The following is a 27,168-nucleotide window of genomic DNA, read 5'->3' as shown; positions in this document are numbered from 1 at the left end:
CACTGCTACTGTATTTATAAGTTTGGTTCTGGGGCTGTATTTATGTTATGAGTTTGGTCCTAGGATTGCATTTATGTTCTGAGTTTTGTTCTGGGGCTATATTTGTTATGAGCTTGGTTTTGGTATTCTATCTATATAATATGATTCATTCATGCTGTATGTATCATAAGTTTGGTTCTGGTGCTGTATTAAAATATGAGCTTGATTCTGGTGCTGCAGTAATGATATGGCTTGGTTATAGTGCTGTGTTGATGTTATGAGCTTGGTTTTGATGCTGCATTTATCTTATGAGCCTGGTTCTGGTGCTGTATTTACATTATAAGATTGGTTATAGTGCTATGTTTATGTTATGAGCTTGGTTTCGGTGCTGCATTTATATAATGAGCTTGATTCTGCTGCAGTGTGTATGTACTGAGCTTGGCTCTGGTGCTGTATTTATGTTATCAGCTTAGTTCTGGGGCTGTATTTATGTACTGAACTTGGATCTGGTACAGTATTTATGCCCTGAGCTGTTCTGGTGTGGTTGTGCTATATTGATGCTTTTTGCACAAACAGAATACAGGCAGACTTCCTATCAATGCAATATTTTTTTTTTCTTATGACAGGAGGCTGTGAAAAAATTCCACAAAGGCGTAAAATAAAGTGCAGACATAAAATATTCTATAATTTAGTTTTTTAATTAGCAGAGTCTCCTCAGTGCTGGTCTGAGAAACTTCAGTGTTACAAACATTTGTCGGATTGTCAGAATGTAAAAAATACAATATAAAGTTATATAACAGTAATGCGTCCAATAGAACCCGACATCAAATCTGTAGCCAAGTAAAGGATAGATCAAGACGACTGTAAGCGCTAAGTGACATCATCACCTAACTGTTGCCCATCCGCCTTCCTCGCTCTCTCGCCCAGTACTGAGCCCGGAAGCTGACTCTGTCTTGTGAGAAGTCGCCATTGAATTCGATCTCCACTTGGCTTCCCATGGACTCCCAGTAAAATAAATGATTCCCATGGAAGGTGGTGGACTTTAACGTCTTCATATCACGAATCTGAAAAGTAGAACATGGAATTTTATATATAGCATACAGTCTGTGAAAAGGGTCAGATTATATCATGACATGGGGTAACTGCCTTGGATCTCCACCACCATCATATAATAGCACAGGGAAAACAGGAAAATGCTAGATCCATCCCTGGTTCACCACATAGGACTGTTATTACACAGACCAGTCACATTATTGTGACCACCTCCTACTTTCGATATGAGCGGCATGTAGCCCATGAAGAAGTGACACGTCGTGGGCTGGCTTGGTGTGTATATATGTTCTGCTTACACATCACATGTAGAGGTAATGGGTAAAAGGGGTGATTTATCAAAGTTACAAAAAGGGATGATTATTGGCTTTCGGGCCGAGGGTGGCGGTATTTCTCAAACAGCGCAGTTTGTGACCTGCTCACGTGTGGCTGTGGGGAAAGTGTATCGTGAGTGGACAAATGGCACCATTGGGAATAACCAATATGGAAACTGTCGAGCCCCACATGACATTGATGTGAGAGGTGGACGTCGGCTATGAAGGTGAGCGAGGGACGACCAATACGCTACAGTGGAGCAGATCATCATGACTATGAACCAGAGGGATAACAGATGGGTGTATAAAACAACAGCTCAGTGAACCCCAGTGTGTTTGGGGCTCCGAAGCAGACGGATGGTCACTACAGCTATGCTAACAAAGGTGCATCGGAAGAAAAGGCTTCAATTTGCGCGGTGGTATTGGAATTGGACCACCGCTGATTGGCAAAGGGTTGTCTTCTCTGATGAGTCACATTTTCTGCTTCACCGAACAGATAAACGTTGGTGTGTCAGGCGAGAAACATCAGAGAACTAACACCCTGCAACCATTGCTGGAAGAACACAAGATGGTGGCGCAGCTTTATGGTCTGGGGGATTTTTTTTGTGGCATCCTCTGTCCCGCTCATCCATGTAGAAGGCACTTTGAACCGATCTCATTAGGACTCCATCCTTGCAGATCATGAACATCCATACATGCTGTTTATCTTCCTTGGGGTAGATGGGATCTTTTAGCAAGACAATGTGCTATGTCACATGGCTAGAAATGTCCGACCTGGACTTCCAAGTACTTTCCTGGCCCCCTAATTCCCCAGACTTGAACCTAATTGAGTATCTGTGGGATGACTTTGATTTTTTGCTACATGAACCCTCCCCCACGCACCCTCCACAACTGTACGATGCGCTGCAGTCAGCATGGCTCCACATACCTGAGACCACCTACCAGCACCCCAGTCCGTCCAGCTGCTGTCTGCGACACATAGCAGTTACTCCGGATATTAGCTGGTGGTCCTTTTATTATGACTTGACTCGGTATGTGGGCACTATATTATGGCATTATTTATTTATCTTCCAAAAATGTTTTTCCAAAGGCTTCCAACAAACTCTGACAAGGGCTTGATACCTGCAACTATTCAACTCTACATGTGTCACCTCCTTCGTCCCGGTGACACGTAAGGCCCCCATACACATTAGTGTTTAGTTGTCCAAACCGGACAGCTGTTTGGCTGCTTAAGGGTGCGTTCACACGTAGCGGAATTGGTGCGGATTTTCCATCACTGAGAATTCGCACCAATTACACATCAATTTCCATCATGCAAAAACTGCAGCCAACGTCACCCCTTCTGACCTCACGTCCTTCTTCTCAATCCTGAAGGTTGCCCACACACATGGCAGAGCTGCCGTGCCCGGACTCACAGTCATGGAGAAGAGCCGCCTCTTCCCTCTTCACAGCCTCCTACCGTAGTAGGAGGGGAACATACCCACAGACAGGAAGTCTATTGTATTGACACTGCTCCCTGGCTTCCTCCGCTCCTCCTTTTCCACTTCCTCCCTGCTGTCCATCCCTTCCTCCCTCCCTGCACATAGCAGGACAAGCCGCTTCTCTATACACGTGGTTTTCTGGTGCCTCAGTCCTTCCTTTTTACTTCTTTCTCACATTCTAATATCTTCAGGGTGAAGTCTACTGCGGATTTTGGTGCAGATCCGCACTGAATATACCGAACATACATATGTGTGAACATACCCTATGTATGAACGACTGTTACTTGTGTGTTTTTACACCGAGCGATTGTTTACTTGTTGAATTTCCTGATCGCTGATGGGACATTTACATGGGCCAAAATATAATCTGTCAACTAGTGAGGGTTTGTGATGTTCTTTGGCAGCCATGTTTTTGGCGTTAGGACTCTCCCTGAAGCTCGCTCATCGGTTGCCAATGCCACTAAATGCATATAAATACCTGTGAATGGACTTCAAGTGAACACTCACTGTTTCGATCTCTGGCTGGTCTGACTGAACAATCAGTGTATTTTTGTATGAGCCTTCACACATCTACCCCTTTTTCACTTACTGCTGATAACAGATGAACCAAAAAAAATAAAACCCTCACAGGAGAGAACAACGAGAGGCCGCAGCGCTGAGTGTTCCTTTGAAGGTCAAACCGAAACCAGCAAATGACCGCAGCAGCAAGTGTATCTTCCAAGATCGGACCCAACCAGAGACCGTAGCAGCGAGTGTTCTTTCAAAAACCAGCAGGGACTGTTCAGTCGAGGATCACTTGCACATATTTATGTGTTTTTGGGAAACAATCAGTATTAAGTGGGAGGGCAAAGTGTCCAAAAAAGGTGGGAGCCAATGAGTGTTCAGTGGGAGACATGCCGAACAGTCACACACACACAAGCTCAAAGTTGTTGGCTAGTCATTAAAAGACAACAACTACCTGTTTACACCAAACGATAATTCATCAACCAGCGACTATTTTTAGGTGAGCTGAAACAAAGCGACTAGTGAATAAACTCTCGCTGGTCACCTGGTTGGTGGTCATGTTTAAACAGAACAGCTGTCCCTTACATTCACTCTATTGCATGACATTTCGGTTGATAGTTGTCCCGTGTAAAGCAACCCTTACAGGCCTGATACCTACAACTGTGCAACTCCAAATGTCTCAACTCCATTCTATCAGTGACAACACTTAGGTCCCCCATACACATTAGTGTTTGGTCGTCCCAACTTGCCAGTAACAGCGGAGCTAGGCGACTCTCTAATGTGCATGGAAGTGGCTTAACATCATCTGTTGGGGGGAAGGAAGATTAGAGATGATGTATTTCACCACCTGATCCTTATATTCCCCAAGAGATAAGACGGCACCAAAGTTGTCTGGCTGCTTAATGACCTAAACACATGAACCTTCAGCCTCGTTGAACCTTCACGAGTATGGAGGGCCGAGGAACAATGTCTATCCAACATTTGTTGAAGGTGTATGGGCATCTTTATTGCCTTGTCATAGGGACATTGACAGCAAACAACCATCAACATTTCCCTCTTATGATCCAGACATTGATATTTCACTAGCAGTACAAGAAATAAAAACATCATACTACTGCCTTCTCACCAGGATATAATTTGATTGTGTCTCGTTGTGTCCCGAATTCAGATCCATATATAGGGCATGGATAGCTATGGTAAACTTGGGGGGAACATCAATAAAAACACGACATGCAGGGGAGCCTGATTTGGGTTGGACAGGATTCTGTATGTCTCCTTGTGTCCCAAAAAGTTGGACATCACAATCTGCAAAAAGCACAGAAATATCATGGCTGTGAGATACTATTACAGTTATTAGTGATTGAGTAGGGTATTGGGTCTTTGCTGTAACTATTGCGGGTGTAGGGGTAGCAGTCACCCATATGCTCTGGTCCTGGTGCAAAGGCTTATGTGCCATATAATTAGACACCAGTATAAATGGGACATGGTAGGTGGGGTGCTTTAAAAGAATTTACATTGGGACTAAGGAGTTTCAAGTTATGCTACTAAGTTCCTATCGCTCAGACTACTGTGATTGTAGTCCCCCCCTATTGGCAATATTCTTGATGAGGAGACTACAGTCCATACGTACAGGCTATAATATAATATTTTCCAACTAGGCCTTATGTAACTCTAGCGTTCCTCACAACATGGTTAAGGTTTCTCCATAAGACAGGCGCAAGCTCCTTCAAGGTACATGGAGACGTGGAGGCTCTCATGGGTGAAATGTTTTTCAGGGTTTCTCTATTGGTAACAAGGTTGGACATCCCTGATCTCATACCTTGGTGGTAGCTTTCTGTGGCTGATCTGCTCCAGTATGCCAGTGCAATACCATTACCAGGATGAAGTTGGCGCTGTCTCACTGTCAGGGTGTTTGATCTTGCGATCACGGTCACCGAAGAGAGCCGAGTACATGACTTTCTCCACATGGCTCTGCCATAAAACAGCACCAGTTCCCCTGTGGTCAGTAGATAAAAAAATAATACAGCACAAATGATATAGGATTAAATTTAGATGTAAGACTTTGAAGTCTTCTGTCAGGTTTATAAAAATACTACCGGACGTAAGAACTGAAGAGTGGACAGATTAATCCATGGCCAGTTTAGCAGACTTAGTTGCAAGAACAATGTTAATTACCAAGCTGACAATAGTGGGGACCAGGGGCGTAACTATAGAGGATGCAGGGGATGCGGTTGCACCCGGGCCCTGGAGCCTTAGGGGGCCCATAAAGCCTCTCTTCTCCATATAGGGAGCCCAGTACTATGAGTAAAGAATTATAGTTGGGGGCCCTGTTACAAGTTTTGCATCGGGGCCGGGGAGCTTCAAGTTACGCCTCTGGTGGCGACCCTAAAATAATTCTCGTAATCTCCGCTGAAGAAACCTACCAGCTGTGCAGTTGAGGGAACTTGAGAGGACTTTGACAACAACCACCTCTCCGAGTGGACGGCCGATTGAGAATATACAGTCTTTTTCAAGAAGGCCAGTAGTATTTATTACTCCAGATGAGTTCATGAAGAGACGTCCACACACATCTGCATGAGAGAATGATCCTAGTGAGGAGGAACAGCCTAAGGAAGCTTAACCTTCACTGTGGAACCTAACCCCACTACAATAACCACATACGCACAGGTTAGTTACTTTGAAATATTTGTCCCTATTGCTCTACTGGCAGAACTTTTAGTGTAGACTGTAAGCTGCCAAATTTCAGGTTGCCTATGAACCACTTGACTTCTGACTTTCTTGACTGTTATGTCAAGGCCTCAACCCAGTGAAGGACCATTGGTGGGCTACTCCAAGTCTGTACAAGGGTAGATGTCATGCATCCATTCACATTGAAGTATCGAGGTCCTGTGTGAGCTTGCAGATCTTACCAACAGAGTATAGTGGTTCTTCAACAAGTCACAGAAAGGGTCAGGGTTCCTAAGGAAGAATAAGTTAGAGAGGGTGGCAATGGTTATTTTATTAAAGCCTGTAACCTTGGAAAAGTGACTTCTAATCTTTCCCATGCTGCATGATAATGAATCCCGAGTGATCCAGTAGGTGAGCCTGGACCGTCTCTGCTGCCTGTGGTGCCCTCTAATCACTGGCCATTCTTCCTGTTATTGATAGGTGATGTGGGGGATGTCTCCTACTTCATCCACAGAGACGCCCAAATCTCACACAAGCACGAACTGGCACATACACAGACTGTGTAGCCATATTGTGGGTAGACTCAACTGACCCTTCCATGAACATGCCAGTCCACGGTTGAGCAACGCATGTGCAATATTTGGGTGGGACTGTGGATAAGGTAGGAGATATCAACCACATGACCCATCAATCATAGGGAAAATGGTTGGAGATTGGCGGGCTGTAGAAACGGTCCAGGCCCACCTACCGGATCATTCAAGATCGATTACCACACAAGGTGGAAAGGATGAAGCTTCACTTCTACAAGATATTTGGGGCTTACAAGCTTTAATAAAATAACAATTGTCACATTCTCTAACATATTGTTCCCTACATGACATTGGTTTCACCAGTCTCAAGCTGCTGACATGTTACCTTTAAGGAAACCCGTCATCAAATATTCCATGCCTAATGTGCCACCATGGCTTTACACAGGATGGTAATAGGTTTATAAAGATGGGACTCTCTGAAGTGGGCCTTGGAGCATGAAGAAACGTTAAAGTTATAAAATAGCATGCACTACCTGTGAAGAGTCATGGATGAAAAAATCATTGGACTAGCGCTCCAATCTAGAGGATTCCTTAGAGAAGGTGCCTATGAAATAATACATAGATGTGTAGAGTGGTTGATATTTGGAGCAGTTGTGGTGTGGTTTCTACCTTGTTTTACTGTGAAGAGTCATGGGGTGGTCTTGGGTTCCTCTTGAGACGTGCAATTATGGCATTACATGCTGGCTCCAGCCGCATCCAGCACATGCGCAGATGAAGACCAACCCAATAAGCCTTCCATTGACGCATATGTGCTGGATGCCACTAGATTTAGCTTGAAATGTCAGGACTACATGACTCCAGAGGATTCTGGGTCTGCCGCCATGACTCTTCACAGGTAGCTTGCACTACTTCATTTTTTCCTTTATGCTCCAAAGCCCACTGCAGAGAGTCACATCTTTAGGAAGCCATCAGCATCCTGTGTAACACTATGGAGGCAATTTTTGGACCGCACATCCTGATTTATCCTCCAGATGAATCAGACCCAAAGATGGCCAGATGGAGGATACTGAACCTAATGGCTATGGAAATCTCAGCTAAAGTATTGTGTGGAATCATATACTGACTCCAATGTCTGACAACAATATTCTCAAATCTAACACTGGATAATCAAGATCAGACACAGAAGTACCCAAACCACAATTACCATTTCCAGGGTCATCAGCCATGTGCTTTGGAAGATCTCCTGGTCTTTCAGATATTGGCACAGCTTTAAAATGAGGTCTCTGGTTAGGGGCAACAGATGTCATCGATAGAGTATGTACCACGTGTGTTCGTGACGTCTGTGTGTCCGGGCGGCAGGGATTCTCTGAACACCCTCTAAGGGTTATGGGTTTTGGGGTGTTGAGGCAGAATGTGGGGCTCACTTGTTGATTAGTCTTGGAGTTGATGCAGAATTCCTGACGTCGTTGGATGCCATTGCCACACGTAACCGAGCACTGAGGTGGAGAGCACAGAAATATTGTAGAGTTTACACCTCTACACTGATTTTGAAAGTTGCACTCGATCTAAATTAACGCTTTGAAAGTTCTCGCTATCAACATTAGTCATTCCCACCTCCAATAACCTAAATCATATCAACAGCCTATTATTGCACAGTGCCTCGTTTCATGGTTGCTTCATACCTGAGTCCAGGCCCCCACATCCCATGTGTAGAAGCAGGGGGTGATAAAACAAGGGATAACAGACAGAGGTTTCTCATGAGATGGGCAAGATGCTGCATCTACTTCATTCTCTGCTCCAGTCACAGTCTCCATACACGACACCTTCTGCTTGGATATTCCATATCCACAAGCTGCAGAACATGGACTTGCCTCTACCACTCGCCACCTATAAGTCAATCAATGAGATTGAAAGGTGAACCTTGTGAACCTTGAAACTACAGGCTACTATGTGGGGCAATATTAATACTGGGTCCACTGTGGGGGCACTATTACTACTGGGACCACTATGAGGGACACTAGTACTACTGGGGCCACTATAAGGAACACTATTACTACTGTAGCCATTATGGGAGTGATCTATTACTATTAGGACTACTATGGGTGTAACTTTTTACTACCGAGGCCCCTAATGGAGTACCTATTGCTACTTGGGCCACTAATGGAGTCACTAACCGTGTCACTATTACTACTGGGGCCATTAATGGGGCAACTTTTATTTTTAGATCCACTACTGGGGGGGGGGGGCGTCACTATTACTACTAGGGACCAATAAGGGTGCACACTGTTAGGGGCACTAATAGGCTGGGTTCACACGGACGGAATCTTAAACCCGAGTCTAAGCAGCAAAGTGGACGAGATTTGACAAAATCTCGTCCAAACGCTGCGGACAAGCTGTTGCGGCCAAGCTGCGATGAAAGAGACATGCCACATGGAATGTAAAGCCGTGGCATGTCAATTGTATCACGGTTTCTGCTGCTGCCATCTCTGCTCTCTATGGGGAGAGATGGCCGCAGCGGAGTACAGGCGGTGAAGCCTGCCTTTCTGCTGTGGAAATCTCAGAGTTTCCGTGTGGTCCCGCTGTGGTCATTCCGCGAGATTTCCGTGGGATTTACGCCCTGTGTGACCTCAACCTTTAGGCCCATTTAGACACAACGATTATTGCTCAAAATTCACTCAAAATCCATCTTTTGAAGGGCATCATTGTGTGTAAATGAGCCCATCTTTCACTTTTCTGCCAAATGATGGATTTCAGTTTGGCATGAAATCCATCGTTCAGCAGAACAGCTGATAAGACGGACCGCACGCTGTGCTCTGCCCGGGGACCGCTGATAACAGCTGATTACATTGTCTCAGCTGTCAGTACCACTGCAGATCAAAGGGAATGTATTCAGCGAACAGCGGGTGGTCTGTTCCCTGAATACAGCTCCCGGAGGCTCACAAGCTACTAATTGGTACTAATACGAATTAGTACCAAGTAGTAATTTATTCAAAAATGATCACTCAAAAGCCGTCTTTTGAGTGAACATCTTTGTGTCTAAATGCACCTTTACAATTCAGACAAGCCTCAGTGGTTCAAATATGTGTTGGATATCTTGTGAATTGGCACTTTCATTGCCTGTAAAAGAGTGGGTTATTTTGTGGGGGGTTGTGGGTGCCATTTCACACTTTGCCTCAGGTAGCAATAGCATAAAGGCCTCGGGTACCCCTGACCAGGAGACATCAGACATCTCTAATCTGGTGTTCATTACGAAGTAGCAATTGTCTAGTATTCTGGGACATACAGACGTAGAGGAGATGTATACCTCGGGGGGCACGGTTGTTGGTTGCAGGGCTCCTGTTCTTGAGGATGAGGCAAGTGCTGACATTCATTATCTGCAACTATGTTTTCTTCAGCTTCTCCTTCCTCGAGGGCTTTAGTGCAGTATAGGACTCTCTGTAAGATACCCCCTCCACAACTTACACTACAAGATCCAGTTTTATAGCGCCACCTAGAAAAGCAGATAGCAAAAAATGTAGGACTGGAGATGGAGGAGCAAACAAGCACCATGTCTGATTATCTCAGGGGGTTAGGGGTGCAGTGAAGTCAATCAGCACCAGAAAAGCAACCTAATTTAATTTTTTGCTATGAGACCCCCTTCCTTCACTGTAAGGGCAATAAATCGGAATCATTGTAGACAGCAGGCTCAGACTGTCCCAAAAGGGAACAGGTGAATCCCCCAATGGGCCTTGAGCCATGATGGGCCCCTGGCATGAGTTTCACATAAAATCTGTATATATTGGGTGAATGGGAGTCTACTAATTCCTGCTCGCTCATTCTCCATACTTCAGTGGAAGCAGTGCCACATGCAACCACAGCCACCTTTCTATTGAAGTATATGGAAAATGCAGCAGAGAGGAATTTGTGAACGAGGATCAGGTAATATTTGCATGTAGTTACACAGTGGGCCCCCAGAATGAATTTTACTAGTGGTCCCAGGGCAACCCAGTCCGACACTCGTAGACAGCTTGTGTTCTGAGCATTAATACCGGACAGGACAGGGCGCCATGGCACTCTTTCATGGAGTTTGGATATGGGATGTGGCTGCACATGAAATGAGGTCATTGGTGGGTGATGTTGTTGTCCTTCATACAAAGTAATAAACTGCTTCAAACTGAGTTTTTAGCAAGGTTCTACCCGAGACAGGGTTCTACTGGTTCAGTTCACTCAACACTAGTCCTGTACGCTGGTGTATACCCCTCTCAGAGGCTTTTATGACTCTTAGACAGTATTATACACCAACTCAAGGGTGTTGGAGAACGTCTGGTTCAGTTCTAACTAATTCGGACGGAACCAAACTTTTTCCAGAAGTTGGCCAAATCAGCTGAACCGAACTTTTCAAAAGTTTGCTCATCATTAACGCTGAGCTATTCTTCCCTTTTGAAATTATTGTATCAGGGCCAGTTTAATGGAAAATGGAGCCCCGGGTGCCAAATACGAGAACATATTCACACCCTGCATATAATATTAATGCCCCATAATACTGCAATTTAATTTCCAAATAACACCACCATATCCCGCTAAATAATGCTGGGTGGTTGTAGTTTTCTCCTGCAGCTCCCGTCCTTGCAGGCCCAGGGCAATTACACAATTTGTTACCCCTTAAACCCGCTCTCCCCATGTCTGTTCTTGTATTTTAATGTACAGTAATAAGTAGTATGGTTAGAAACAGCAAATTAGCGATACAATACATAGGATTTAATTACTCTGGAGAGCAGCTCTGGGGTTGGCACGGCTTGTACTGCATCTCTGGCTTCAAAGTTTGGTTACAGTTCTCCTCCATAGTCTCTTCTTTGGCAAAAAAGTCAACACAAATATAACGGAGCTCTGAAATACCTAAGAGGGTGGTAACATTATAGCTATGTTAGTACATAATATAAACATTAAAAGACACTGCTATTCAGAAATGTAGGCGTCTTGGCCTTTAGATCTACTCCCTGTAGCTTAGGTGGGGTTTAGAGAATCTTTTCTTCCAATTAAGGATCCTGACGTCTGTCCTCTAACCAAGTAGTCCTTGTGGGCCAGGGGTCAATTGACAGCCAGCGGTAATGTCATAACATTCAGGGATAAATGTGTCACAGTGCCATTGGTGCTGGTTTCTTCCATGTCTTGCGATTGGGTCTGAAGTGACATCACAACATTAGCTCCGGATCATGTGGCGCACACATTTCAGTCAGTCCTGGTCATCAAGAGTTAAACATCTCCCTGATGCTGTTTAGCCGAAGGACTGGTTGCTGATTGATGACCCAGCCAGGTAATTAAGCTTATGAGAGCTGTTGAGCTGACAGGCTGGCTGCGTTGATTGACAGCCTATTCTGCTATTTTCATATGTTATACAAGACGGCTCCTCCTTGCTGAGGGCGCCGGTTATACTTCTACTGTTCTGGGTTTGTCAGGACTCTCAGCATACGTCTGTTGTCAGTCTTGAACTCTATCTGCGTCTGTCCATTGTCAATTTTGTTCTCACAGCTTATCTGTCTGTTGTCAGTGTTCTATGTCCAGTTTGTTACGTTCACGTGGGCAAGTGAGCACCGGCCCCATGCAAACGTTACCAAAGAATAGGGAACACCGGGTGAAACAACCACCAACACCTCTCCCTATCTTCTACAAAGGAAGATGACCAAGGGCCTTCCTGTGTGGCCCAATAGGGGCGGCCCAGCGGTCTTTGGATCTGGGCCCTTGCTTCCCTTGTGAAACCATGCACCCAGGGTAGGACACATACACACATCACCACCAACAGGGACAACAGGACAGGGTAAGAAGACACACAGAGCCATAATCACACCATACAGCAGCCAATACGCAAACACTAGAAGCAGATGTTAATGCTATAAATCCCAGGTATTTGTTGACATTTCGGCCAAAATATGAAAGCTAGTGGGCCACATCACGGCTCCCGGCAATACCGCTAGTCCCTACCCTAACCAGGAGTCCAGCGACATAACCAAACAAAACCCAAAACACAAACCTTTCTTGCAGCCTCCACACATAGAACCTGCTCACACCACACACAGAGAGAAATGAGAACAGAGAAAGCTGACCTTACCCGCACCTGGGAGGACAGCTTTTATGTGTACTGACCTAGAGTGATTGGCTGACTGGAGACATACACGCCCAGCCAGCACAATCCCCCACACCTGAGCAGGAGAACTCCAGAGCACCTGTAGAGCCACAGCTCTAAGGAGACAAATGTAACACAGTCCTTCTGTAGTCCCCGGTCAAGTTCCCTTGTTCCTCTCTGACTTCAGACCTTGCCTCATAAATGCAGCAGGGTCATCCTTTTTGGGACCAGTGCTCCGCTTCGAGGCAGGTCCAGTTGTGAAGGTTCAGGGTGTTCCATTGTTGCCATTAGTCTCCCGTATACATGTCTGTCTAGACTACTCTGGTATTCTGCTCACCCTTCTTTCAACAGCAGTCTCGACCAGACGTGACAGAATGCTTACCAGTACCACAAGTAACAGAGCATTCATCCTGGACTGGACTCCACACATAGACATCTGTCCTGTTCATGAGATAGGTGTCTTTATTTATTGACGGTACGATCTGTTAAGGCAAAAAAACCAAGTAACATCTAAAATCTAATCAGCATTATATATAGCATTTCCCTCTTGAGCTTCAGCTGGACCTAATACTCACTCTATCCCAGCCAACAGGGCATACGCTGACTACACACTGGACCAGGATTGGTGGCCTCTCCTGCTTTAAGCAACTAGAGTCATCAACTATGGCTTCCAAGCCAGACTGGGACTTTACACAAGAAACATTACGTTTTGCCAAGCCTGATCCACAAACCGCTGAGCAAGGACCCGGCTCCGACACTTTCCATCTACAAGGAAGAAAGGAATATATTTAGTAACTTCACCTATCAATTGGTTGCTGTCTGCAGATGTCCTACCAGTCTACAGTTCCACGAGGAGGAGATTTGGAAGAACAAGAAGAGCACAGAGATTGGATTTTACCAGCTTGGACTCTGTAGACAAAACTTTTATGGCAGATTCAGCTGTAGTTCCAGGAAGCTGCCACTTAGTCAGTCCTCATATGAAAGACCTCTGCTGGTGGAAACACAGGGGCATTCAGGTTCAGCAATAAACCTAGAGAAATTTGCCGAAGTCCCGTTTTTCCTCCTATCCACGTCCGGATGTGCAGTAGTTATTGGCATTCTTAGGACTTTCCAAATACTCCTTAATTAGAGAGTTACCTTCTAATACACACCTTGGAGGGCAAGGATCATCTCCACAGGGTTCCTCAGTGGGCCTAATAAAATGAGAATCATTACATAACTTGGATCCAACCATCTCTTGGAGCGTTTGGTCAAAGCATTCATGGAGTACCTTCCGAACACCTCAAGGGAAGGGACAATTCCGAGTCATTAACTTATTCATAGAATACAGACAATGAGGAAATCTTTACATACAATGGCTTAAGTCTTCATACCTCCACCACAAGTAGCTGAGCAAGGTCCTTGTATCGACATCCATACATATGAATGGTCCTTCTCAGGAATATAATAACTATAGACAATGTCTGGATTTGTAACTTCTCCATATTCTGCACCATATTTTCGGTAAAGCTATACAAATAAAGAAGATTGATACCAACTCTAATTATGATGCATCCAGGTCATATCAGGTCATGCTGAATCCTACCTGTATCTCCATCTCAGATGTGGTTGGACCATCAATACTGATTCTTTCCTGTTGAGGAAGCTTCTCGGGTGTTAGAAGCAGACTGTACTTGGTCTGTTCATCTTCTAAGATTGAAGGATGGCTGACATTTAAGGAGATACTTTTCTTTCCGGCTACAACATACTCTGCATTTTTCTTTATAGCTGTACAAAAAAAACCAAAAAGTATTTTTTCTGTTTTTGTAAGCTGCAAAATCAATTCTCAGACATATTAACTATACTTTACCAAGCACATGTAGAGACTAAATGGTGGGATTCCTACTGAGAAGACTTCATGACTTCACCTCAAGTTCCAGAACACAGACTACTGTTGTCTACTTGAGTTGTCTACTTAAAATATGTCTATCCAAACCTCCTTTGTAAGACCTTTTACACCTTTGGAATAGTGGACAAGAAGTAAAAACTCTCAAAGTAAGATAATACAAACTACTATCTCAGAGGCAGATGCGGATCTGCCTTGCTACACACTAGTTTGACTTTGGGCTGAGGAGGCAACACTTGGGTAACTCAATTTTCACCCTAGACCCCTTCAAGTGGTATTTGACCTTCACTGTGGTGTCCCCAAGATGTTACGCTCAAAAATAGTCCCGGTAGTGTGTCTACAGATGTTGCACTGGGCCGAGGCATAGTACCTGATGGTATGAACAGATTAATAGCCAGAAGACTGGTTATGATCAGGACTGGCGACACAGGAGCCATAACAATGTCCAGGCAGAAGGTCAGGGAAGATAGCAGGCAATTACTAAGTCTAGAATACAAAGCCAAGGTGTGGGAGCATGGAAGACAGAATGGTCAGGCAAAGGTCAGAACCAGAATACACAAACTGGGACTTTGTCATAATAGCTATAGGAGACCGATTACTTAGGCATTCTCCATGGTGGTGGAGGATGCCTAATACAGATGGGTGGTTGGAGCCAAAGAGAATATGGGAGTTTAAGCAAGCCCTACAGGAATACATGAGAGAGGCAGAGAAGGACAGAGCATGGCATGCAGTAGATGAACAGTAACGGCGCCCAACCTCGGCCCCAGCAACAGCCGAACAGTGCTCCAACAATACTTGTCCTTATTCTTCATCAGGTCAGAGGTTTGGGCCATGTGGATCAGCAGAAGTACAACAATATCATAACTTATTTAGTACAAACTGCTGGTCTCATCATTGAGGACAATAGGGTTGATGCTAAGGAATTGTAGGACTTCTTGCTTACCCAAATGTGTGAAAAGAGGCTTTCGATTGGTGACTTGTATGGTTGTGGACCCCACAGGAAGTGTTAGAAACGTGACGTACACTGCAACACAACAAATTGTTCATCATGTGTTCTTTCCATAAAGAGGTCACAATAAGGAGCAGTAACTTACACAAAGATAAAAGATGTGACATCTTGTACATTTCTTGTCACTCACCACCAGCTATTCCTTCGGTGAAGGTTCCACTGACGATACTGCAGGTGCTGTTGTCTCCTCCACATACCCCACACTGGTCCGTCACCATCCCAGAATCCATTACCCCATCACAGCCAAAGACCTGAGCAAGACACCTGCATTACATACAGGGTATTTCATAAGAATCACTTCCCACCTATTACTATAGTATCATGACATGATCCATATCCTACAGGTTCATTCATCTAAGCCTGATTTCCCTTCAAAAGGCTGTTGGATACAAATTGACATTTGTACAATTTCCGACTTGGTTGGACTCAGGTGTGTAGCTAAAGGCTTGTGGGCCCGGGTGCAAAAGTTTATCTTGGGTCCCCCCAACTTCTCTTAACCCCTCAACACAGAGATGTAACTTGAAGCTCCTGGGCCCCAATGCAAATCCTGTAACAGGGTCCCAACTATAATGCTTTATTCATAGCACTAGGCTCCCTATATGGAGAAGAGAGGCCTTATGGGCCCCCTAAGGCTCCTGGGCCCGGGTGCAACTGCATCCCCTCCATCCCCTATAGTTATGCTAGTGACTCAGACTGTTGCTGCAGGTAGGCCAATTTGGAAATCTGACACAAATGGGCCTTAGGTGGGCCTTAGCACCATGAGGATTGATGCACCTTTGACACCAACACTACTTGACATACACTGACATGCCAAAAGTCCTGGCTGTATGTAAATTGATTATGAAGTGGCATTACCTTAGATGACAGCTCAGGAATGCCCACACCTGTATAAGTTGTGTTGTGTTATCTTGTGAGTGAGGTTGAACACTGACCAGCATGCTCATCTCAAGGCAATGTGTATTATTGAAATTTGGAAGATGCATGATAGTGGGCGTTAGATGGATGTACGTTGTATGGTCATCACAAGACCCACCAGAGCTCCTCTGTTAACATGACAACACTGGACACAGCGCCTCACCTAGGCTCGTAAGATTGCTAACTGGACCCTGCAGGACTGGCAACATGTAGCATGGCCCGATAAATCACAGTACCAATTGTTTTGGGTTGATGGTAAGGTTCATGTGTGGCGCAGACTCCATAGAGCTACACACCTCAGTTGTCAACAATACACTCTGCAAGCTGGTGGTGGTTCCATACTGATGAAGGGGTTGGTTCTCATGGCACGGGCTGAGTCCCCTGGTCCACCTAAACAGGTCATTGACCAGTGCCGCTGTGTTTCACTGCTTGTTGATCATTTTCAGACATTTATGTACCCCCTCAATGATGGCATATTCCAGCAGGATAATGCATCGTGTCATCGGCCCCAAGTTGTCCAGAATTGGTTGGATGAGCATTCTGGAGGATTCCTATGAATAGTGTGGCCTGCACATTTACCCAACATGAGACCTATCGAGCACTCATGGTATGTGGTGGAGAGGTCAATTTACACCTGAGATCCATCACCTGCGTATACCACAGAGCGGTGGTTGGCTATCCAGATGGCATGGCTCAACATCTCTCCAGATGTCTTCCATCCACTTGTGGAATTGATGCCACAGCGAATTGCTACACCTCGCCCTTCACTGGGCTAGAGGGGTTCTACATGCTATTAGTTCCTGTTTCATCACTTTTGGCACGTCAGTGCATAAGTCTAACAGGATATCCCATAATATGTATTTTAACTCCCTGGTTCTCACCTTACACCTTCCAGCTACACACATCTTGAAGGCAGCATCTGTGTCGACACTTGGCTCACATCGAGTACCATCCATAAAAGCCTCTCCTCGTTTAACCATGAAGTTCTGCCCCTGAGTACGACACATGTGCTGGCACAATACGTCCCCTGAGGAATACACAATACAAGCAAAGTATAATACCAGGCTGCGGTCAGACATCCCCATACAACGAAAGGTGGAAAATGTGAAGATGTGGACCAGTAGGGTAACCTAGATGCAACCTTCTGGAAAACTACTCTGAAAATGTCTCCACCAATATTCCACCATTATACGATACATAACATTTCATGACGATGACATCATCAGTCTAATGAAATAAGGACAGGTCCTAAGCTCTGGATATTTTAGCAACAGGTTTTTTTGTAATGTATTATAGTAAAAACTTTAGAAAACATCTCCCTCACCTTGTACAAAGCCAGCCACTGATGTCCACTGATAGTAGGAAGCCTGACCTTGAGAGAGGAAAAGCGGTTTCTTATTGGTGGCAGAACATTGCTGCGTCATAAACTCCAGTTGGGTTGTGTCACAGGCCTGAAAAAAAAATCCATGCAATCATTTTATACAGCAGGGGTCTCCAACCTGAGATTCTCCAGCTGTTGTGAGACTACAGCTCCCAACGTGGCCTACAAGTTGGAGACCTCCTTAATACAGCATAAGGTATACGAATCTAATAGAGTAATAGGGGATCCTGTACCTTACCTGCGTATTACACATTTCGGCCTGAAGACTTGGTCCTGCACAGTTGCGACCGCCAAATGCAGGTCTGTGGGAAGGAGAAGTCCAAAATACAGAGTAGAATAGGAATGAACCGTATTGTCCAATGTAACTCTAGCCAACACTATGTAAAGCCAAAATAAGTTATTTAAAGGAATTTTCCATATCAGATCTCTAGGGGTCCGACTCCAACACCCCCACTGTTCAACTGACTGAAGGCGTTGCATTGCTCAAGTTTCTCTTTTTTTTATCTGATACAGCTCCATACTTTTGGCCCCCTGCACATGGGCGGAAATTCTGCAGCGGGATTTCCCGCTGAATTTCTGCCCATGCCCGCCTGCATAGGATTGCATTTCAAAATGCAATTCTATGCACATAGCCGCGATTTGTCCGCGTGAAAACACATGCGGAAAACAAATCGCGGCATGTCCTATTTCTGTTCGAGTCTCACAGAGGCCCGCACAGAAATATCAGTAGTGCCAGGCCGGCTCTGCCCTGTGCATGCGCCGGCTGGCCGGCAGTCGGTGCATAGCAGGGGAGGGAAGACACCAGGAGCCGGTGAGCCACAGGCCTCTGCAGGGGCACGGGTCATTAGGCGGCCTTTGGTAGCAGTTGCTGGGAATGAGCTGCAATACCAGGCCCAGCCACTTCCAAGAGTACAGAGCTGCACTCCTCAGTCAGCTGACTGGTGGGAATTCCAGGGGTCACACCGCCACCAATCTGATAGGCCATCAGTATTGTAGCCCTGGAAAAAAAAAAGTTTAATTGTAAAGGCCAAATCCATGCTAAATTCTTTTGTGATCACATTGCTGGGATTTTTTTGTATAGATATACTGGGATATCCATAACCTGATAACATAGTATGTTAGGCTGAATGAAGACAATGTCCATCTAGTTCAGCCTGTTTAAACCCCCTTGTTGATCCAGATGAAGGCAAAAACCCCAAAAGGCAGAAGCCAATTAGCCCCACCGGTGAAAAAATTCCTTCCCGACTCCATAATGGCAGTCAGAATAATCCCTGGATCAACCTTTGATAGTTCCTACCTAAATGTAAGATCCAGATCAACAACCCGCTGGTCACTTAAAGTCTATATCCTGGAATATCGTAGCGCTCTGGAAAGACGTCTAGTCCCCTCTAAAACTCCTCTATAGATTTTGCCATCACCACGTCCTCAGGCAGAGTGTTCCACAGTCTCACTGCTCTTACAGTAAAGAACCCCTTTCTATGTTGGTGATGCAACCTGCTTTCTTCTAGACCATGGGCAGTGGGTTTCAATCTTTTAGCACTGGGTTACACCTGAAAAATTCTCACAACCAAAGCTTCACCATTCCAGTAATCACATCCCGAGCTTCCCCCTTCACCACCAATAATCACATCCTGAGAATCATATTGTGCTGATCGCAGCAGAAGGAGGATGACAGCAATGACAGTCTTGATGAGTAATGGTCACACTCCCCCACTCGTCTCTGGTAGACTCCTCTAGTAGGTAGCCTTAGGGCTTATACTTCTAGCAAGTATGCCTAGCATGCGGTGCACCCCCTAGATAAAGATAAGAGTTTCTTCATAAAGAGCACTGGGGTGCTGCGGCATCCTGGTTAGGAATCACTGGCCTAGGGGGCTACAGCTTCCTGTAGGGTGCCAACACTCATGTGGCCTTCCTGATGGAGGTTCAAGCCCAGAGACAAGGATGTGATCTACGGACACCTTTTCACGACACATAAGAAGATCACTTTTGGGCAAATTTCCCCTTCATGCCCTTTTAGGAACCTTCCATAAGTGGCCTTCTCCAATGTTCTTCTAGACAGTTATGGAAATCTATAACCATCAGCATTGGTTGGGCTAAAAAGCTTTAACTTTAACTAGTTACCTTGGGTTGTTGCATTGACGTTTCCTGACAATTACTCCCCCTCCACAACTGCGCGAACAGGAAGTAAAACTGCTCCAGCCAGACCAGACTCCATGGACCACTGATACTGGATTCAGTTCCTCAAGAGAAGTACAGCGACCCTTATGACACCACTGAGGAAAGAACATGAGGAACCATAGGATCCAAGAACCGTATAAAGTATAGACCAATGGTTTCCAAACTGTGACTCCCCAGGTTTACAAAGCTGCAGCTCCTAGCTGACTCTGACTATTTGACTTCTATTCCGCTAACCTCGGCTACGTTTCTAGACCGCGCTATCTGCCTCTCATCTGCCTGATACTCCTGTTGAAGTTTATGCTTGCCCGCCCCAACCTCGGCTTCTGGTTACATCTGTGTATTGTCAGCAGCCACACTACTGAAATTATTTCTGTGAGTAACGACTTGGGGACTCCACAGCGAAGAACAAATCCCGTTGGAGGGGTCAAGGGTGAAAACTGAGGTTCCCCTAGAGCCATCTCTAGATATAGCCCTAAGCCAAATCAGTGTGTGGCAACGCGGATCCACATCTGTCTGCCTGACACAACTGCTGCCAAATTAATAACTTTTACCTTGTTCTCTCCACATTCGGTGCCGTCAAGCAATGGGACAAGAAGACGGTTGCAGCTGGAGCGGTCTTGTTGATTGATGTGACAGGAGAGGACGCTGCATATGTCCTACAAGACAGAGAAGAAACTCCTGAAGTGGCCGGCGTCTACTGAGGAACGGATAGAACAAAAAGTGCAAGATCAAAGAGCATGTTCAATGGGATGAAGAAATGCCTTTAATGGAGATCCCACGGATCCGTGCCAAATGGGCGCCTTCATCAGATCTTAGAGAAGTGCACAATATTCCACATTTAACCCCTTAAGGACGTGGCCTATTTTGGACCTAAGGACGCAACAATTTGGGAGGAAAATCTCCACTTTTCACAGCCGTAACTTTTTATTTTTCAACCAACAGCCACATAAGGGCTTGTTCTTTGCGTGGCAAGCTGTAGTTTTTATTGGTACCATTTTGGGGTACATACAATGTAATGTATAACTTTAATTTTTTTTTGTCTGCAGGTCGATATGAATAATTATCACAATACCAAAATGATATACAGGTTTTAATTTTTCCACCTTTTTACAATAATTTTTTCTGAGAATTTTTTTTATATCTTCATTTTTTCCACCTCATGTCTTGAACCTGCCATCTTATGATCACTCAGATAATATGCTGCAGTACTTCTATATTGCTGTGTATTATACGATTTACTTGCCAGTACTTGCTATGGCAGATCCAGAGGCTATTGTTAATGACATGTTCATGCAGTCTGAGTACTGGGCAGTGACTGCTATCAGCTCTTTCGCCCTCACGCCTGCTGGCTGTGTTCCACCTCTCCCCAGTCCTAGTTTCTATGTGTTGCACACTATGAGGGTGGATTCAGACGACCGTATATCGGCTCGGTTTTCACGCCGAGCCGATATACGATGTCCTTATCTGCAGGGGGGGGGGGAGGATGGAAGAGCCAGGAGCAGCAACTGAGCTCCCGCCACTTCTCTGCCTCCTCTCCACCCCCTCTCCGCCCCTCTGCACTATTTGCAATGAAAGGAGGCAGGATGTGGGCGGGGCTAAATTCCAAGAATTAGCCCCGCCCCGCTTCTCCCCATTGCAAATAGTGCAGAGGGGTGGAGAGGAGGCAGAGAGGGGGCGGGAGCTCAGAGCACTGCTCCTGGCTCTTCCAGGCTTCCCCCCCCCTGCAGAGAGAGACAACGTATATTGGCTGGGCGTGAAAACCGAGCCGATATACGGTCGTCTGAATCCAGCCTAAGCATGATGAAAATACAATCATGAATATGCCCAAAATCTCCGGTTGCCATGGCAGCCCATCAGCCCTCCACGATTTCATACTGGAGGGCCAATGACATCATAAAGGAAGCACTCTCCTTCTGTTAACTACTTACATGCCACAATCGACATTCATCGCTGCATGTAAGGGGTTAACAGTGGGGTCCCGTGTTGCAGCGGAAGATCGTCTATCAGTCACAGCCATCTTCCGCTGTGGATGGCGCACGCTCATCTCCTGAGCCTGCACCATCCATATGATGTAAATATACGTCCTTCCGTGCGAACCCCTTCCCACTCGGGACATACATATACAGGAAGGGGTTACAAAGAAATGCCAGTACAACCGGTGCCCTCATTAAAGTTAGGTGAGGTCAATCCCCCAGCACTGAATCACAAATACATAAAACAAAACCGAGCTGCACTCAAGAATAAATGTAGCGAAAAACATCAGTTCTGCACAAAGAAATAGAAAGGCAAGAGGAAAATGTGGAACAAAAACCTAATCTGCATAATTCAAGAGTCATTGTGAACTAGCGCTAACTCCGACAATCACTGCAGCGTGAAACCAGCGGTGAGCCACAGAGCAGAATGTTACAATCAGCTTCATTGACTATAGAGAAATGTATGAGACAATATAACTCAGGGGGTAAGAGCCCAGGGTTAATACAGAATGAATGAGAAGAGCATACAGGATACGATGCAGCAGACGGAGTAACCAAGGTTTAACATGTTTATTGATAATCATAGAAATGAAGAATAATAGTATAGTTACACAATTAGACCTTTTTTACTTAGAATCACTTGTCGCTAACGAGATCCTAAGGATAATCCCATGGGAAATAATTCTGGAAGAACAGTATGAATAACACTTGGCTATTATCAGCACCCATTCACACAATGTCCATTATGGAAGATATGGCGCAGCGACACAGCTTTCATTTATAGGTTAACATTCCAATGCAATTCCCTAGAAAAGCTGGTTCCCGCATTCACGTATAATGCCCCCTTGTAATAACAGTCCATAACTCGGGTTCCAGCAGAAACTTGCATAATGTTACCGTCCGCAATGCAAGATCTATCTCCGTGTTTCTCCGATAATAAGCCCTAAGTAGATTTTCGGGGAAGGTGGTGGGGCTTGAAATATAAGTCTTCCCCCGAAAATAAGTCCTAGCTATACTATATGTAAAAAAAAAAAAAAAAAAAAAAAAACCATACTCAACCTGGAGCCATCGTTCGGGTCGCTTGCGCTGGGCTTCGGCACTTCTGTAGGCTTCCGTGTCCTCCTGCATGCCGACAGAGCAGTTCTTCCTGGTAGCAGGGCATGAATACGCTGCCTCCAGCAAGCTAATCCTCTGGTTAATTGAGCGCCGTGTCAGCCAATGAAAGAGGGCACTCGATTAACCAATCACAGCCATTCAATGATGTAATTCAATGAATGGCTGTGATTGGTTAATCAAGTGCCAATTGGTTCATTGGCTGACGCGGAGCTCAATTAACCAATCAGAGCATTAGCTTGCTGGAGGCGGGGTATTCAAGCACACTACCTAAAAGAACTGCTCTGTCGACATGCAGGTAAACACAGAAGCCTGCAGCAGCGACAAGGATCAGCGCGAGGGACCCGACCGCAAGCTGCCAGGTAAGTATTATAAGACCCCCCTAAGAATAAGAAACTGTGCCTCTTTTGAGGCAAAAATTGATATAAGACAGTGTCTTATTTTCAGGGAAACACATTAGCATTCCTACTAATACACTGTATTTAACCCTATACTCGGTTTGCACACCTATTGTCAGATTGAGGCTAGCCTCACTAACAATATTTTGTCTGTGATTACTCATTTCAACTGACCCAGGCTAGTCGAGGGTCAGGAGCACCCCTTAACCGCAATTACCATAGATCCTTATGATTGTCCAGGTGTCTCGCTAGACTGGAGAAACAACACTGGCTCTCACTCTCTCTTGGCTCCAGATACCAGGCTGTCTCTAGTCACTGTCCTTCCTTAGTAGCACCAGCAGCTTCCCTTCACAGTCAGCAGCTCATCAGCTCTCTTATGCCCAGTATCTGCAGCACCTCCATCTCTCTCTGCTCAGCATCTGCAGCACCTCCAGCTCTCTCTGCTCAGCATCTGCAGCACCTCCAGCTCTCTCTGCTCAGCATCTGCAGCACCTCCAGCTCTCTCTGCCCAGCACAAAAAGGTGTGCAATACTGCGGAAATCCTTGAGGACTGGAGTTGGGAAGCACTGCTCTAGATAGTTCCTACTGAGCATGCTCAGTTCCAATGTACTGAAATTTGGCACAAATTTTGGCGCGTCACATCTCCATGGCAACATTTTAGGCCTTTAGAGTAGCTCCTTACACCTCTAAACTTAAGGAACTGAGCGGTGTGATGAAACAACGGTTCATACTAACATTACGGCATCTAATTAACGTAAAACAGATTATCCAGTTCACAAACAAATACGTCATAATAAAAAGACATGAAAGAAATAACCTACATATTTCATAGTAAAAACCAGGAATCTTTACAGACTGCAGACATGATCAACCAGAGGAGTGACATAATATAAGTACATAGCATGGATGAAATAACTGAGGGGAGAGAAATAAAGGCAGTAAAGATACACTCCTTGTCAGACCAATCCCTCCCCTAGAAGTCGTCGGGATGGAATGAGACTTTATCTCTGTGATTGTAACGTGGATATAAGGAGGTGATTACAATATCAGAGCAAAAGGATCATTTATTGTGGAGAACCGACCCCTTGTAGGGAGGCTCTAGGACCCTGTTGTACCACCTCTAGCTTGGATACAAGATGTGATACGGGCGGGCATGGAGGCTCTAGTACCTTGTTGTACCACCTCTAGCTTGGATATAAGATGTGATATGGGGAGCACATGTGGCTGCAGGATGTCCTGAACATATTGCTGAGCTGTCATTGTCCCTCGTACCACTACTAGGGGGACCGACTGTCGTATGCAATGGTCCCCAGACCATCACACCAGCAGGGGGCAGTGTGCCGCTCTACAGCAAAGGCAGGATTGAGGCGCTCACCCTGAAGTGACCGCTGCTAGGACTGAAGTACAGAAGTGTGCTGGAAGTGGCTCCTTCTGTTATGGTACATTCACGGAGCTGTCGTTGGACTTGTTTTTATTCCAGGGACTCTCAATGCAGATCGGTACCTAAATCTCCAGCAGACGTCGGTGGACGACTTCCTGGGTGATCAGCCCCAATAGTAGAAGGCCACTTCTAAAATCAAAGGGAAGGGTGTGACCCTGCAGACAAGCCTTGTACATGCGCAAATACACTCCATTGCAGAGAACACATGTGCACATACATTCGTCTGTCAAAGCCCTAAAGCCTCCTGCACACGGGCGCGTCAGACCCCGCATGCGGGATTCCGGCAGCGGAGTTCAACCCTGTACCCGGCCGGTCACCCCAGCTTACCCGTCCGGCAGCTTCTGCACACGCTGCAGATGTGCTGTCGGGGTTGACTTGTATCCTGCGATACTTCCGCAGTACTCACTGCAGAAGTGCCGCGGGACGGACTGCTTCCATTGACTTCAATGGAAGCCGGCCATGAGCATCCCGCACAAAATCGCAGCATGCGATTGTTGTTCCCTGCGAGTGGAAAATCGCAATCAATTTCCGCTCGTGAAGATGAAATGCCATTTTGCTATTGAATACTATGGGCTGTATTTGCTGCGGAGTCCGGAGGCGGATGCCCGCCGTGGACTCTACAATGCGAATATGCCTGTGTGCGGGAGGCCTAAGGAGCAGAATCTGCTGTTTTCTCCATGTGTAGTGTATAGAAGACAGAATAACAGCATGTTCCTCCAACCAGCTCAGAGAGAACTGACAATTAGATAAGGAGCCTGCAGAGGGGAAAACTGCCGATAACTGCAGATTGCAAGTCATATAATGGTGGCATATAGTGTTATTCCTCATGTTGTACATGTCGGCAGCTTATTTTGAAAAGTCATCTGAAAGTGCTTATACACTTTAATGAAGAATGTCTGCAACATTTAACCCTTTCCAATGCACTGTCTGACGCCTGAAGACATTATGATTTAAGGCTGTACAGCTCCGATGTTGGAAGACGTCCGTCGGGGTTCTCTTACTGTGTATTGCTAGCCTCTCTGCTGTTGGAGCCTATCCAACGTGTCACCTTATGCAGTACTGGCTTTAGCCAGCAGATGGCGCTATTGTATTACAGCAGAAAAAGAGTAAGCCCCCTAGCAAAACCAGGATACAAATTGGATTGGAAAGGGTTAACCCTTTCCAATCCAATTTGTATCCTGGTTTTCCTAGGGGGCTTACTCTTTTTCTGCCATTATACAACGGCGCTATCTGCTGGCTAAAGCCAGTACTGCATGCGGTGACACGTTGGTTAGGCTCCAACAACAGAGAGGCTGGCAATATACAGTAAGAGAACCCTGACGGACGTCTTCCAACATCGGAGCTGTAGAGCCTTAAATCATAATGTCTTCAGATGTCAGACAGTGGATTGGAAAGGGTTAACTTTCATGGAAGCAATACAAACAACTGGTTGCAAAACTAATAAATCTCTTCTTACCAGATCATTACGGGAAAACGTGCAGGCGAGCGCCGAGCTCCCGAATGCGATTTTACATTGTTCATCGGCTCCATAATACAGGCCAGGCTTCCAGCCAGGGATATTACTCTCTAATGCTGGAAGGTCATCAATACAGCCTGCTTGATCACTGCTGCAGAAACATAAAGTCAGAGGGTTCAAGGTGCTTTCACACACAGCGGTTTTGGGAAAAACACCACAGAAGAAGTTTTTGATGCAGTTTTTTCATCCAAGCCCAGAAGTGTTTTTCAAAGGAATGGAAAGTCTAAAGGAAGGACTTCTACTTAATCCCCATGTAATGCAATAGGCTTACCTGCAGTCCTATGTAACACCGCATAGGACATATCAGGATATCCTGAGTTGGGTTATAAAAGGGGACACTCTCAGTCATACTGAAGGGCTAGGTACCTGAGGAACTGAAGGAACTGCTCTCTACTGCAATCTGACCACGTCAAGTGGACACTGTTGTGGCTTCCCTCGGCTGCCATGATTTTCCCACCGCCACTGCAGCGGTTTCCAGTTCCGTCATGATTTATTCCAAAACTGCAGGCAAGACGATAAAATATATCAAGACCAGAAAAAGACGACAATATCTATCTATTCAGTATGTAAGGGACTCCCCTAAAGGGTTAAAAGGTTACTATAGAGATGGACTGTAAAGTGCACCAAGAATTGCTCCAAAATCTCCATGTGTGCCAAACTTTGCACCAACTTTTGGCACAACAGAACTGAGCATGCTCAAGGGACGCTCATTGATTGGATGAGGTTCCTGCAGA

At 45.5% G+C, this 27,168-nt stretch overlaps 1 protein-coding gene across 1 annotated transcript in view; it reads right to left on the bottom strand.

Annotated features, from left to right (window-relative positions):
* Positions 1-658: 658 nt before the first annotated feature.
* The window catches only part of ADAMTS13 (ADAM metallopeptidase with thrombospondin type 1 motif 13), a 35,971-nt gene continuing 9,461 nt past the window's right edge, over positions 659-27,168 (bottom strand). The window contains exons 7-28 of the mRNA XM_066582026.1: positions 26,801-26,935; positions 26,375-26,525; positions 20,545-20,649; positions 19,937-20,088; positions 18,054-18,117; positions 17,759-17,885; positions 17,316-17,461; positions 15,650-15,770; positions 15,454-15,534; positions 14,211-14,392; positions 13,999-14,134; positions 13,777-13,906; positions 13,201-13,390; positions 13,008-13,107; positions 11,271-11,400; positions 9,830-10,015; positions 8,213-8,412; positions 7,730-8,026; positions 5,752-5,898; positions 5,148-5,324; positions 4,455-4,633; positions 659-1,043 (exon numbers count right to left, since the gene is read on the bottom strand). Of these exons, the coding sequence (XP_066438123.1) occupies positions 867-1,043; positions 4,455-4,633; positions 5,148-5,324; positions 5,752-5,898; positions 7,730-8,026; positions 8,213-8,412; positions 9,830-10,015; positions 11,271-11,400; positions 13,008-13,107; positions 13,201-13,390; positions 13,777-13,906; positions 13,999-14,134; positions 14,211-14,392; positions 15,454-15,534; positions 15,650-15,770; positions 17,316-17,461; positions 17,759-17,885; positions 18,054-18,117; positions 19,937-20,088; positions 20,545-20,649; positions 26,375-26,525; positions 26,801-26,935 (3,313 nt within the window). The 3' untranslated portion in view covers positions 659-866. The remainder of the gene's footprint in view (positions 1,044-4,454; positions 4,634-5,147; positions 5,325-5,751; positions 5,899-7,729; positions 8,027-8,212; positions 8,413-9,829; positions 10,016-11,270; positions 11,401-13,007; positions 13,108-13,200; positions 13,391-13,776; positions 13,907-13,998; positions 14,135-14,210; positions 14,393-15,453; positions 15,535-15,649; positions 15,771-17,315; positions 17,462-17,758; positions 17,886-18,053; positions 18,118-19,936; positions 20,089-20,544; positions 20,650-26,374; positions 26,526-26,800; positions 26,936-27,168) is intronic.

Source organism: Eleutherodactylus coqui, chromosome 10 (assembly GCF_035609145.1).
Source record: "Eleutherodactylus coqui strain aEleCoq1 chromosome 10, aEleCoq1.hap1, whole genome shotgun sequence".
In the NCBI taxonomy this organism is placed as follows: domain Eukaryota; kingdom Metazoa; phylum Chordata; class Amphibia; order Anura; family Eleutherodactylidae; genus Eleutherodactylus; species Eleutherodactylus coqui.
The sequence above is the reverse complement of the archived record's forward strand: the minus strand, read 5'-3'. Positions and strand labels throughout refer to the sequence as shown.